General features: G+C 37.2%; 1 protein-coding gene across 2 annotated transcripts in view; it reads right to left on the bottom strand.

Moving 5' to 3' along the window:
• Positions 1–10,622, bottom strand: part of Lrrtm4 (leucine rich repeat transmembrane neuronal 4) — a 771,295-nt gene extending 760,673 nt beyond the window's left edge. The window contains exons 1-2 of one of the 2 annotated variants that reach the window (XM_051154758.1): positions 10,328–10,622; positions 6,368–7,914 (exon numbers count right to left, since the gene is read on the bottom strand). In XM_051154758.1, coding sequence (XP_051010715.1) covers positions 6,368–7,914; positions 10,328–10,334 — 1,554 coding nt within the window. In that variant the 5' untranslated portion in view covers positions 10,335–10,622. Of the gene's footprint in view, positions 1–6,367; positions 7,915–9,780; positions 9,970–10,327 lie in introns of those variants that run through there. The other variant, XM_051154759.1, reaches the window with a different exon arrangement.
• Between the last annotated feature and the right edge of the window lie 5,144 nt (positions 10,623–15,766).

Genomic DNA, 15,766 nt, shown 5'->3' with positions numbered 1-15,766 from the left:
TAATTTTATGATTTCATTGAAGAATATCACTTATATACACTAAAAAATCACCACAAAATAACACTACAAAACAAAATCATTAAGTTATGTGTTCAAAAATTCATTATATGGAGTTCATGTTCAATGTTTTTCCATTAGTCATGCTTTTTCATAATTTTCAGATAAGGTTTATCATCTTTGTTTGTACTTTACTTCCAAATCTTATGTTGATAAATATTGCAACAGGGCCAGAGAGATGGCTCAGTGGATACAAGTACTTGCTAGCAAGACTGAAGATCTCGGCTTGATTTCTTGTCCTCACATGGTAGAATGAGTGGACCAACTTCTGAAAACTATTATCTGAACTCCACCTGTGTACAGTTTCATGAGTGCATATGCAATATACAGTGTGTGTGTGTGTGTGTGTGTGTGTGTGTGTGTGTGTGTGTGTGGTAAAATGTGAAAAAAGAAAAACAATGTATATGATGAATTTACTTAGACTTCATTTCTGGCTAGTGAAACATTTCTTTAAACTATTTACCAGGGTTTTAAAGGTGGCTTTGCAGATAGGTAGCAGCTACTCATTTGAAAAACTAAGAATTTTACTATTATAAGAAATTCTGTGAGTTTTCTCAGCCTTCCTTAACCTCTACTTAATGTTTCAATGGGTTATGGAAAGAGTGAAAAAATAGCCCCATAATTTCTCTCCCTTTTAATAATATTGAGATGTTATTAAACTGACTGGATGAATGGTCTACATCTAGTACTGAAGAAAGCAGTTTTAATTTTTTTAAGGCATTCAACACTGCTTCCCATGTTTCCATAACCAAAAGACATGGTAATGTTCCATAATTCCCAGTGCTTGATAACAAACAAGGTGCCATACCCCGCCTTGATTCACTGAATCACAAAACTCTAGAGACAAGAGCAGTCAGATGAGTCACCAATGCACAACCTCTAAAACACAAATCTGTCTAGGAAGGCAAATTTTAGGAAAGAAATGATGTGCTTTATCCCATATAGAGAAAGCAACCAGAAGAAAAATAATTGGATTATGTCAGTTATTGAGTTGAATCAAATCTATATGTCCTTAAGCCCTCAGAGTTCTCAGATTGTCTTCTAAGAACACGCTCTGTGCTTCAAACCATTTCTTCAGATGTTGTTTCCAACAAATCCAAGAAAAGAATGGAATCATTTTAGTCAGCTAAAAAGAAATCTTTACAGAATTTGTCATGTCAGACCTTGTTGGCAGCTGTCAGTCCCCACAAATACCAGCTTCAAATCCTAATGAATACACTATTCACAAAGAGATTTTAATTGGATCAAACCAGACAATCGATATTTTAAAGACATTCATACTTTTAAGTGCTTTTAAAATAAGTGGCTGCTTGGCAAATGTAAGATACAAACACAGGTATGCATGCCTGCATGCTTAGATGCTTATTATGCCAGTATTTGGATGTTTGGTGTATATGTTTTCTTCCAAATGGGGAGACCACTCACCTGAAAAGGCATTTTACAATAATTCAGTGTGCTGTTTTTTTCTTTTATCAATGACAAAGGAATAAAAATTGTTCAGTTTCTCCTCTAGGTTTGATCTTTCTGGACTTAATCCTACACATGACCACAGAGATTTTTACAAAATTGACTAGTTTGAAAATTGCTTTGTGATGGAAGATAGGTGAATACTATATGAGTGATGGGTCAAAGTTAAAAGAAATGACTAATATTCAAATTCCAATGCCTAATCATATTCAAATACCAATATGTCATAATGATTCTAATTTGACTACCTTAAATTATCTTTTATTAAAAACCAGATTATATGTTTACTTTGAGAATTGTATTCCTAACCAATCCTAGAAATTATAACACTGTATTATTTTCATTAATATTGAAAATAGTCATTACCTCTACTGTAAAATATTTTCCTGTTTTTCCTTTACATCAACTCTGTCTTGTGCAAATATATGTATATCTATAAATAGACACATGAATACACTGATGTATTCAGTGTACAAGCCCTTATATAAAACACAACATGCACACATACACACAAATATTCTATATATGACTGTACAAGGTACAGTTCGATTATAACAGTTCACTGTGATGCTTAATTCATCACATTATAGGTGTATTTTCAATAACTATTTCAGTAACTTGTTAATGATACCATGACACTGGGCCAAGCAAGCCTACAAATCCTCTTTCAATATATATTAAAAATCTTCCAGTCCTTGGAAATCCATTTAGCAATCCACAAAATGCTGTCTTCTAAAGTGCCAAGAGAAGATAACATTACTTTTCAATTCAGTAGTTTGAACTTGACTTAATACCTTCAATTATGCCAGTACAAATTGTTAGCGTCAGCCTATACCACCTTATTGCATAACCATGAGAGACTAGAGCAAACTGTGTACATTATATACTTATTGCAAAATATATACAGCTAAGTTATCATCCATACTGATGTTTTCTTAGTGGTAGTACTGTTAGCATTGTGGGATGGATGTTTCAAGGTAAACTTTAAGGACTTCATTTCTACGCACTTTGGAGGAAGAGTTTTGGAGACTCTTTTGATTGCTTTTCATGCTTCAGCAATGTCAGTGCTTTATAACTTGAAAGTCAAACTAGAAATTATTTGTTTTCCTGTATTCACGTAGGATAACTTTGTAATATGTAAACGTATTCAAAGGTTTGTTCTTTACAATACTTAGGGATGAAATGTTATAAAAAACTATATACATATGTAAAATATGTATATACCCACATGCACATATACATATATAAACTATATATAAGCTATATATACAAACTATGTATATAAACTCTCTCTATATTTAAACTATATTTTTTTCATCATCCCTGTGATGCAATTAATGAGAAAAATTGCATAAGATTTCATAGTCTGTTTTGGAAAATAAGGAATTGCAGTTGCCATAACATCTATCTAAATTTTAGATGAATCCATTAGCTCTGAATCATTTCTCGTTAGTACTTCCAAGGAAAAGGAAATTAAATGACTATTCAGACAAGCACACAGATTGACCAGTATCCCAAAAGATATGTGTATGCTTCTTTTTCTTGTTTCATTAATCATATTAATCACTTACAACTATCTACTGAATTCTCTTATAAATATGAAGGATACTGCCTATGCTATTAAAATATTCTCTTCCAGTTTATTAGTCTGATATTCATATATGAATTGTCCAAATTGTTCCTTGCAAAACACACAGGGAAAAGAACTGAATTTAAAGTGATGCTATCTGTGAGTGGCTGATAATGAGAGAGATCCCATCCTAAAGAGGGAGCATAACAATTTTACATTACTATTAAACAGACAAAATGGATATTTCAACTACGTTTAGTTTATGACAACTAAGTGCATCAATTAGTAGAAAGAATCTTTCATTGAATAGTTTCTTTTTCAAGCTACTGTCTTAGAAACAAAGCATGTTACAGTGGAAAATTTACAGCTTTATTAAAGAGAATTATTATATATTTTTTAAAAATCATAAGATGACACTCTAATGTACAAATAATTGTTTAGAGTCTATGCTACTAATATTATGATTTATGTAAATGTTTCCATGAGCAAAGACAGACTATAGCAATTTATAAAATATTAATTTGGGAACATACTTGCCTCTTTTCCTGGTTGTTTCAGAGAGAACCTTTCTTTAAAGGACAGTTTCTTAATAGCAGAACATTTTGTGACAATGATGAGAAGTTGAGGAGCTCTCTAATCAATTCTCAGAATTTTCTTTTGCCAATATTTATAAATCCATTTATTACTCCCCTATCTGAATATATTTTCCAGAATATAAATGACTATATTTTGGGGCTGTATTTAAGTTTCTGGAAAAAATGTGATGGTTTTCTTTTGCAATTCAATAGTTTTATTGAAAGGTGTCTTCCTTCAAGATATAATGGTAGTTGATTAGTTTGCTTCTGTCCACTTAAAATCAACATTGTTTTCAAATTGAAGCAAATTAGCCCTTAGGAAGAACTTAAATGTTATCCTTGAAACATGGTTTACAAAGAGTAAGGATAAAAAACCCTGATTCTTTGGTTTATTTTTCGGCTTCTCAAAAGACAATGTTATTATTCATTATATGTCAAAATCGGTATGTAAAGTATAACTTTCTTAAGATTTTTGCCTTTGCCAATGAAGGCACAATGTTGTGAAATATACGTAGCCAGCCATCTTCAATGGTCCAGGACAAAGAGAGTTTGATCCTCCCCAGTAGCTGCCATTTGACTCAACAGCATCCTTTTAGCATTTTAGAATCCATTTGTTGATCAATGCCCCAATAATCAATTCTGCCAGTTCTGTTTCATGGCTATAAAGACCTCTATTCAGCACACATGGTATTCTGTATATTTAATTATGTTTTTAGGAAAATAACATTCTTTATTTCTAATGTCTACTATTTTCAAGGAAAATATCTGTAATTTAAGAACTCTGGAAAGAATTAAGACACCTGTTTTCTAGTCCTCCTTTGAAAGTCTTTCTTTTTTCTTAGTGGATCTTGAATTGCCATTCTATTCCAAATAAAATAAGTGAATAGTCCTGGATTTTCCATTAGCTTTCCTGGCACCAACCTTTCAGATAATCATGGTTAGAAGGAGGACCCAAAATATAATAAGATGAAATTGCAATGTGCTCATTCACCTCTACTGTACCAATGTGGGCTTGCAAGAAAAACATCAAGCCTTGTTAGACTTTCATAGAAAGCTTTTATTCTCTTTAAGTTTTAAGGGCAATTGCTTATACAGGTTTCTTTGGGGGATTTATTATTTGGAATTATGTCTTTTATTTGCAATGGTACACAAATGAGAAAAAAACAGAGAGAGAAAGAAAGAAAAAAACAAACTCAGCAAAGAACAGTTCAAAAAATCCAAACTGTACTAAGTTTGAGATTATTTCAAATTCATTGCAGCATCTGAAAACACTCTCATTAAAGTCTGTTTTTAGGTCTGTGGAAAACTTGGTATATGTTACCAAAGAACAAACATGTTTCCTAACTGTTATAAGTAGCATTAGAAAGAGCACCATCTTTAAACACTCATTTAAACTCCATTTTGAAAATACCATCTACTATCAGATCAGAAAAGAACCAATTGCCAGAGCAACCTTCATATTAGCTAAAATATTCTGGCAACAAAAACTGGTAGTTGGGTGTTACACAGCAGTATTTTACCAAGGGAAAAAAAAAACAACATATATCCAGTATAATTTAATAAGTATATGGAAGTGGGTGACCACTGTACTATTCATGTGATGCGTTCTGGTAAGTGACCTTTTAAATTAAATACTCAGAAACTGGACCAAACTTGTTCTCACATAAATTCATAAATGAAAAAAATCCAACATGAAATCTAGACATCCCTTTGAGGATTCTCTGCAAATAAGACTCCAGCAAAAGGTATACCTTTTATTAATAAATATTTGCATCACTTATTTGGGGGTCAGATTAACAAGAATTTATGTCATTTCTTTTAAGGATGACAGCAAAGATGTCAAGCAGTCTCTGTGATGCCTGTCATTACATTACTGCCAAGTCATCCACTAGAAGTTGGCATTCTGTTAGTTGCCAGAAGAATAAGCAAAATAAAGAAATTAAGTTTCCTCCTAATAAAACACAAATACCCAGCACTTAAAGAACCTTTGGAAAGTGATCCAGATCCCAGTAGTTAAAAAGAAACGAAAAGACAGTAGAAAGAAAGCATCCTTAGAAGTGTTGTACCACTCTGCACATCCTACAGTAGGCCTTGGATAGTTTCTATGCTGGGATATTAATGAACTAAACACACGTGACATAGCCGTGACTTCCTGGTTGCATGCTTTAATTCAAACTAAAAATTAACAGCAACAAAAGTCAAACGTTGGGTCAAGTGCTCTTTGGTTTCAATCCCCACTCCCTCCTATAATTTTGGTTAATTTACTTGGATTTTAAATTAAGCTGAGCGTTCCATCTTCCCCCATTACAAAAGTCAATCACCAAGAACCAGACGTAGATTTTAGAATGGTTTTGTTTGTGAGAATTCATGTTTCTAAGTTCAACCCCTCTATACAAACTGTTTTAGAAAACAAAAACAAAACAACAGGGAAAAAAAAAGAACAGGTGTTTTAACATAGTATTTTATTACAACTTAATCCCATCCTTGAATGATTTTCTTTCAAGTTTCAACAATTTTTTTAAAAGTAGTCAGTTTCCTGGTGGTTGCAATTTAATTAAGTAACCTTTCACACTGAGCAAAACCCCAAAGCAAAAGGGTCGTTAATCTTTCTAGTGATTAGACACACCGCTAGAGCCTCAAACATTTACCTCTCCTTCCCCCGCAGTAGAAATGGTTTTAGGGGAATCACGGTTCATACCTCACACTCCCTGGAGCCAGAGATGGTATATGTGCAGGGACCAGATCCATTAACCGATATATCCATGGTCTCAGAGTTCGTCGGCTTGTAGTCCACGTAGTATTCCTGTAAAGGGGAATTCATTTGTCTCTCGGACTCTCTCGCCTTTTTCCGTCTCCTCTTCATAAGCGAGTGCTGTTGGAGCTGTTTCATGCTGGCTGGATACCGTTTCCAAGACACATAGATCACCAGGAGAATCATGGCCACAGAGAGGAAAAGAGCCACGCTCCCTGCGATGATTTTGTGAAAGGACACATGCTCGTACTCATGATCCGTCCCTGGAATTTGAAACCCCGGGGATGGGCTCACTGCCTCCAGGGTCGCTGGGATGGCATCAGGTTTGAAGATGGTAGGTTTGGGGATGAACGGGGGCTTCTGAGGAGTTTGAGGCGCCAGGTGTGATCTTTCAGTGTTGACCACCTGGACCTCAGAGCATATGTTGTAAGTCTCCACAGCATCGCTGACCTTTTCGCCCTGTATGTGCTTAGGCCCCGCACATATCATGCTACTTTCTTTATTCCCTTTGAAATTCTTCAGCCAGTAGAACAGAGGACAAATGCTCCGACTACATTCCCACATGTTTCCAGACAAGGTGATGGATATTAAGGATATCCATGCATTGACCGTCTCCTGGGAGACATTGGTGAGCTTGTTGGAATCCAAATTCAATTTCTGCAAGTTGGGGAGGCATTTAAATGTGCCAGGCTCGATTGCTTGTATGTCATTCCCTGATAAATCCAAAGTATGCAAGGAACTCCAGGTCCACGTTAGGCCTTGACTGACAAAGCGGATCCTGTTCCATTGCAGGTAAATGGATCGTAGGTTGAAGAGACGAGGAAAGTGAGCAAAGTTGATCTTTGAAAACTGGTTGTGCTCCAGGTGGAGCTCTTTCAACTTCAGAAGACCAGCAAATGCATTTCGGGATAAGCTTCTGAGACGATTGTAACCCAAGTCCAGAAAATCAAGGTTCCTGCAGTCTTGGAAAACCCGGATGGGCACGGTCTTGAGGGAGTTAGATCGCAAGTGTAAAATAATGAGCTTCCGGAGGCCTTTAAACTGCTCAGACTGCAAGCTCTGAAGTTTGTTGTAGGAGAGATCCAGGTTGCGAAGATTGGGGACTGGGTGAAATGTTTTATTGTGCAGATAGGTAATTTTGTTGGAGCTTAGAATTAATTCTTTCAGTCTGCGGATCCCTTGAAAAGCATCTTCATCCACTGAGCTAATGTAATTATGGTCCAGATAAAGCCATATAAGCTGGTTAAGGCCGGCAAACTGATTGGATTTGAGTTTCTGAATGCTGTTGAACCTTAAGGATAAACCTTGTGACCCTCCAGAAATGTTTTCCGGGATGTCTGCGAAGGCGTGAGACTCACAGTACACAATCTTGCCATCGCATCTGCAGTTCTTCGGGCAAGCTCTCTGAGCCCCCGTTAGCATAACCAGCAGCAGGGTGGGAAATAGCACCAGAAACACACTCATGCCTTTCAGCTGCGTGATTAGACGGAAACCTACAATAGCAGAGAGAACACAGATGCATACTGTCAAACAGATACAGCACCACTGGCTCACCCGGAGCAGGGGTGCCCTGTCTAGTGAGAGAATGGGGTAGCATATAAGAACACATTTTAACACTTAAAAATCTTATTTCCTCTAGTGCCCATCCTTGATGTTTAGATAGCAATCTCTTTTTTTTTTCTCTTAGTTTTCATAACGTCACAGAAACATGAAACTGTGAAAAGCCTCTCTGAGTTTCAAGAGTCCTATTCTATCTCTCCGCTGGAAAGCCCAAGGCATTTCTTTTTATTGAATGCTGACATTTGAATAACGATAACATTTAGCTGTCATTGTATGGACCCACAGTACTGAATAGAAATATATCACATCTTTTATTAAGGTCACAACCATGACTTAGAAAACCTGGTTCCTGCACCTCTTTCCTAGTTGAACAAACAGGCTGTGATTTAGCAAAAGAGCTTCCGGGATGCTGTCAAAGTAATCCAAGTTTGTTCTGCCCGAATTACATACTGACTGCATAGAAGGGTTGCAATCTCTGAGCCCTAAAAAACGGCTTGGGAGTGTGTGCAGACGGCCCACAGAACATGGTTCATAACAGTGCCGGGTGCTCTCGATTGGTTAATAAACATATATTATTGCATACCTTGGCTCCATGCCCAGTAATATGTGAGCTAAGATACGTGGTCACCCATACCACAGATACCCCCAGCCCTAGCAATGATGTCAAATTCTTATTCGAAATGCTTATAATATAAACAAATCACATTATTAGATAGATTGCTGGTTTTCCCCATACAGTGGCCCTTACAAATTTGAGAGATAAGCAAGGAAGCCTGCTCTCATCCTCCTCACCATCCTGATCTACTCAACTCTCTCACAGACTATGTTTCCATCTCTCCCCTGCCTCCATTAACTTCAGAGATCCTGCAAAGTTGCAATCTATTAGCATTTATGCTGCATTTTCAAGTCATTACGTGTAAGGGGGACTCCTCTCCACCTTCAACAGTAAATATATTATTTCTTAACTGGGAAAAAACAGACCAGGGCAGAGGGTGTACTGCAGGCTACAATTTCTTTTCTTCTTAAATAGTCATTTGTTAAAAACAAGAGACAATTAGTTAAAATCCTAGTCTAAAAATTCTCCCTCTCTCAAAGAGTTGTCTTTTTTCTTTTATCTCTCCTTTATTTATTTATTTAACTCAATCTTGCACTCTGTCTTCTTGTTAGCTACAGACTCATTGAAATACAACCCAGCTCTCCCAGACAGGAGAGAGACAGATAGAGAGAGAGAGAGAGAGAGAGAGAGAGAGAGAGAGAGAGAGAGAGAGAGAGGAAAAAAAGCCAGTCACAGTTGAAAAAAATAAAACTGGCAAATGACTACTGGAAATTTGGAAGCTGTATTCAGAATGCAGCTTTCAAGATCAAACAAGCCTCCGGTGCGTTCTCTGAAAAAGTAGGGACCCCACCCCTACAGACACACAGCCAAGTGTTAACAATCTTCCTGACAGCAACCCGAACACAAGCGTGGCTCAGATTATCAGGAAATAGAAGCAAACATGGTATTTATTTCATGCTCCGTTCCCAAGCTGTTGGTATGCAGACGCTAGAGACAGTCTTAAAGCTATCCCTCCAGAGTGTGTTTAAGTCCGCGTTATACATTTATAGATTAAAAAAAAAAAAAAAAAACACTGCCAAAAGAAAAGGATCTAAAAATATAATAGCAACTATAGTGAGACAACTGGTAAAGTAGAGCCTGATGCTTTGTGCCTGTTTCCTGGTCTTTTAGCAGCTAATGCCAGGCTGAGGATGAGGGGTTAGGATCAGCTTTGCTAAGACGAAAACAACAAAAGTTCGCTTACCCATCCTTTGTCATCCAAAAAACGTCTGCCCCCCTCTCTTAGCTTCCTTCTTATTTGGTCTCTCCTGTAGAAATCACCACCACCTTCATGACACAGTGCAGCTGTCATTCAAACCATTCTGAGCCCGCATGTGAGCCAGTAGCCCCATGTAAACTTCCCCGGAGAGGACAGGCGCGCGCACACACACACACACACACACACACACACACACACACACACACACACACACTACATGTATATATATATATAGATGTACGTATACTTTAAGAAAAATCATCACAGCGTGGGATGAAGGGGCAGGGAAGAGGAAGCTGCTGGGGGTGGGAGGGGGGTCGGAGGGGGAGGGCCTCTAGGCTCTGAGGACCATTGTATAATTCACTAGGGACACATTAGTAGTAAATGGACAATCTGTGAAAAGAACTACAGCTCATCTCGGAGGTAACCAACTTCTCTGTGGAAAAGACAGACAGAGGGAAAGGGGGGGGGGGCGGGGGAGACGGGGTTAAAAAAAAAAAAAAAGAACAGAAAAAGAAAATCCTCAGAGTACCTGGCATTCCTTATTGTGCTGCCTTTTGCCATTCCCAGATAAAGCAATTCATCCTCAGGATTTTTCCGTTGCTGAAGCAAGCAGGCCGCCTGTTCTGTGTGAGACCCCAGTTTAAAAGCTATGCGGGCTAGGTTTATCCATTTAGCTGGTCAGGTTGAAAGTGTTTTGTAGCTGTGCTGAGAGGCAGCCCTTGTCTAATTCAGAAGGCTTTCCAGAGACTGATGGTGCTCAGAGCTGGTTGGTGCTAATGCTCCAGTTTGTGATACACTGAGTGCCCTCCGCTGGAGAAAACAGATTGCACATTAAAGACAGGAACAAGTGAGCTTGTCAGGGCTGTGCAGCCTTCCCTGCTCAGAAAGGGAAATTAAAGGCACAGGATCACTTCCCTCCCCCCCTTTCTCCAATAATATAAATTATGAAAGGTTTATGCCCGGGTTTATGCCTCACAGCTGCAGCAGCTGTTAGCAACTTTCTAGTTCTCTCTCCCTCCCATCGTCTGTGATCAGGAGGTTTTGCAAGTTGCTTTGGTTTGAAATGGCTTTCTGCATGTCACAAATGATATTGTCTCGTTTTTCAATGACAGGAGTAATTTGCACTGTATTTATGGCTGTTGTTGGCTTGTCTTTATTTATATTTTTAAAAAAGATAAACACATAAGTATGCCATCCCACCTGCAAGAGAGATTGTAAGTTTAACTACTTCATGCTCAGCCTTTGTCAATAATTCTATTTGGCCAGCTACTTTGCGCATTTACCATGTTATTTAAAATATGACTTTGTAAAAGTTTATATATTTATTTAGCCTTGTTTTCTCAGTTATAACATTTTGCCAAGTGTCCGGGTAACCGAGACGGAATATTAGACAAGAACTGAATTGAGACTTGTCAACTTTATTGCAGTCACTTTCCTTAAAATCATCCAGTTTTGCAATGAACTTTTTCTCACGCAAATTACCTACTGAGTTGTGATAGAAATGAGCACTCTATCCCTTTATTATCTTGGCACTTCTCTAAAATTTATAGGGTATCCTGGAATTAAGATTGAGGAAATCATAAAATATCTGAAGTGGGTGAATCAATTTCAAAAATCTATGATTTTTTTTTTCTTAAACTTGTATGGAAGGAACACTTCAAAATGATAATAATATATTACCTCCACTTAAAAATTATTTTATATGTATGGGTATTGTGAATGTATGTATGTCTGTGGACCATACGTGTTAACTGGTACCTTCAGAAATAGGGAGGGCATGAGATCCGCAGTCAAATCTCTGTAGATTCTGGCACAGAACCTGGATCCTAAGGGACCCTAAACCACTTAACCACTTAGGTCTTAACAGCTGAGCTGTATCTTTGGTCCCATACCTCCCTCCTTTGTTGTATTTCCCACTTTTAGTTATTTAATAATTATTTGAATGATAATAATCCAAGAATATCTAGGGCAACCAAGGAAAATAAATGCAGAGACTGACGGGTAGGTCCATACAACTAATTGAGTAACTTTGAGAATGTCAAAGAGAATTTACATAAACTTCTACAACTGGAGGATTTAGAACTGTTTTGGTTTAATATTACTTGACCGAATATTATTTGTTGAAATGGAATGAAGAGATGATGGACACTGATAATTTGACTCAGATTTATGAATAGAGGGTCACAGAAGCTTGTCTTCTCAAAGAACAAAAAAGGGACCATTTGTCTCCTATATCCACTCTGCCCATTAGTTGTTACCTGAGTTTCTATTTTAGAAATGTGTGTTTTTAGTTTAAGGCTTAATACCTATTAAAATGCAAATTCATACCACAAGAGGCAATGTAATTGTGGGTACTGAAAAGAAATAATTCAATCAATGAAAGTGATATACATATGGTCTCTTCAAATTATTGTAGTTCACATGGAGAAAAAAACCCCACCCATATATTCTGTGGTAGAAGATTGGCTAAAGAGGAAATTGTTGATTCAGAAAAAGTGGGGGCATTCTGCCAGTAAAATTAAATAATAGTTTTTGATTGGCTGACTGGATATTATGTATAATATAGAGTGGGCAGGAAGTACTAGAAAAAAGAGAAAAGAAAACCAGTAGGTTTTTTTCTAGGAATACTTTCATTTGTGTGGGGAAAAAAATGAAATGTTCAGAGCAGATTTCTGTTGGAAGAGGGAACTCGTTTGTATTTGATTTCATCTGCTTGATATTTTCTCTATATTTTCTAGTCTCTCATCTCATGAATATGTAGTTAGGCATGATGTTTTTCTCCCCACATATGAGTTTGAATCTACAATGTGAGAACCACTTTGACAGTTGAGGGAGAAAATAATATCAATATTTGTATGATGATTAGCTGATAATTTGCTCAGGGAATAAAGATCTGGGGCTGGAGTGATGGCTCAGTAGTTAAGAACATTTTCTGGACCTGAGTTTGTTTTGGGGCTCCAGTACCAGGAATCTTACCATACCTCTACCCCATGTCCCTCTGCTAATTCCAACTATAGAGGACTACAGCACCTCTGGACTCCATAGACACTCACACCCAGTTCTACTTAAGCACACACATATACATAGCTAAAAGTAAAATAAACCTTTCATTTAAAATATTGACTGGGAAAGGTGCATATAGAATTGAAGGCATTCAGGAAACTAAAGGAAGTGTGAAGGCAACCCTGGCCTTCCTATGAGCCAAAAGATGTTTTTCTTAAAACCAAGGCTAATATTCTCTTAAGACCTAATATATAATGTATTGGAAAGTTTAGTGCCATACTCTATTCTTATTTTGTAAAAGATGTAGTCAAAATGTAAAGATAAAATAACTATGATGTTGTAAAGAGATACGGAGTGAGATGGAAGATACTGTGTGGAATATTTATTTGAGAAAAGCTTTGCCTAATCTTTCCTTTTCCCATGGGCTCTCTCTCTGCCACTCTCTCTCTCTTTCTTTCTCTCTCTCTCTTTTTGTCTCTATCTCCTTGTCTCTCTGTGTCTCTGTCTCTTTGTCTCTCTATCTCTCTGCCTCTGTCTCTGTCTGTCTGTCTCTCTCTCTCCTCAGACTTTGATTACTTCCTCAGACCCTTAAACAGAGAAAATGACCACAGTTGGCTCCTTATTGTGTGCCCCAAATGAGCCCTCTATGGGAATCATATCTGATTTTTATTAAGGAAAATGAAAGAAGTTTAATGGGTATCCTAGCACAAAGGGGAGCTAGGTTGTATTGGCAATCGCTTCCATGTTCAGCATTTGTTTGAATAAAAACATGAATATGAGCCTTCTGTGAAAGAGAACACGGCTAGGTCAGAAAGTCATCTTGAGGCCATCTCAAATCCTGATGAAACATCCAAGATGAATTGTCTCATCGTGTCCTTGGCTAAAACAACAAACAATCAAACTACAAATAAGCACTAGAAAAAATACAGGAAAGAGATATGGTTCTCTTTATTGATTATTGGCAGTGTGGCTGTTGATGAACTACCAATACAACTAAGAAAAAGAAAATTTTCACCAATTCTTAGGCTCAGAGATCACAAATTTTTATAATAGTTTAACTACTTCCAGTCTCATTGATATATCAGAAACAACAGTTTTAAGTGTGGAAGAAGAAATCACAGCTGGGCTGTGGTGGAGCACGCCCTTAATCCTAGCACTAGGGAGGGAAAGGCAAGCGGATCACTGTGAGTTCAAAGCCAGCCTGGTCTACAAAGTGATTCCAGGACAGCCAAGACTACACAGAGAAACTCTGTCTTGAAAAGGCAAAAAGCAAAAACCAAAACCAAGAAATCATGATAAGAAAAATTAAAGACATGTTGTCTTGTTCCCAGGTAGATACTTCTCTGCTAATGATGCTCTGTAAAAATAAGGGAGGAAAAAAATTTTTACTTTAGAGTAGGTTGTCCAAATCAGTTCTTTATCTAATAATGGCTTCCAGAAGCTAAAAGATTAGAAGCTTCTGTCATAAATTATGAAATTTGACTCATAAAGTGGTCCTAATACTTTTGTTACTTATGGCATCTCATGAGAAGGTAGTAGGATTTGTTTGTTACCTCAAAGACTATTCAGTAACTAACACTTGAAACTTGAAATTTTCTATGATAGAAATATTCACAACATAGAAATCACCAAAGCCATAATTCAATGTCTGCTTTATTGTTTTGTTTGTGTATAGACCTGAGAAAATGATAGAGAAAATACCAAGAAGAGGATCAACTTCAAACTGTATTGAATCCGTAGCTATATAATTATAATCATTGCAAAATTTGAGCAGCATTCTAGCATTTGAAAAACATTTGATTGAACATTGAAGTTCATCAATTTTTAACAAAGAAATAAACTTACTCATGTGAGAAACAAGCATACAGTGGGGGCTAGGAAGGAAGCACAGTCCGCAGAGCCAGCTAGGCAAGCATAATGACCTGAGCTAGCTCGCCAGGACTCACATAGAATTCTAATCATAGTGGCATACCTCAGAATCCCAGGACTGGGCAGATGGCGCCAAGAGATGCTAGATGCCTGTTGGCCACCCAACGGAGCTCCATTGATGAGCATGGAGTCCCAAACCATACCTCAAGCAAACAAAATGGGCAGTTCCTGAGGAGTAACACCAATGGCTGACTGGTATTCTTCACATACACACTCACATTCATGTGTATATACTCACACATGGACGTGCACACACACACTAAGACAATACTTATGATAGCATTGCTTTTGGAGAACCAGTTTTTAGCTTCCCTTCCATTATGAAGAGGTCTTACATATATCTTGATCCAAATCATATGAACATGCTAGGCAAGTGCTCTAGTCCTCCAACTAGTTTTAAGAACAAAATGCTCATTTTAGCCTCCTTTGAGAAATCTACATCTCTTTTAATCTCAAAAATAGTGAAGGATCAGATGGAGTAGGAAAGATAAATGGAAAACTAATGTATACAGCACAGACTCCATTCCAACTCTGCAACCTCTCTGCTGATGTTTCTTCTATGCTGACTGTTATAATATTCTTGCATTGGAATTTACACTACTCCTAAAGTTGTAATAACATTTGTCTGTTTTCATAGTTAGGTTTTGTAGCTAGTATGAACTTGTCTAATTATAAAAGATAAAAGTGCTTTAAAATGGAATGATTAATTGGTTAAGTCAATAGGTAAAGTGCTCTGGCAACAATCAATAAGTCAATAAACCACAGAGTTAGTTACTATTAGTAATAGAGTCAATGTCACCTTCAAAGCCTTCCTTCTTCCATAGATATTACTAGATCTCTGTGTGAAAGATCCATCCATACTTATAAAAATGTAAAGACCCATGTAAAAGAGATATCAACTCAAATGGTTGAAAATAAAATATGATTGCAGCTACAGTCAATGAAGATTACACAGTAGGATAGAGTGGCCCTAGTTGTTATTCTTTCCCCTAGGCTACAGTTCTCACAATTAACTGTGGGTGTCGTGTGTACAATA

The sequence above is a fragment of the Acomys russatus genome, chromosome 13, assembly GCF_903995435.1.
Source record: "Acomys russatus chromosome 13, mAcoRus1.1, whole genome shotgun sequence".
NCBI classification, from domain to species: Eukaryota; Metazoa; Chordata; class Mammalia; order Rodentia; family Muridae; genus Acomys; species Acomys russatus.
This window is presented reverse-complemented; position numbering and strand designations above follow the sequence as displayed.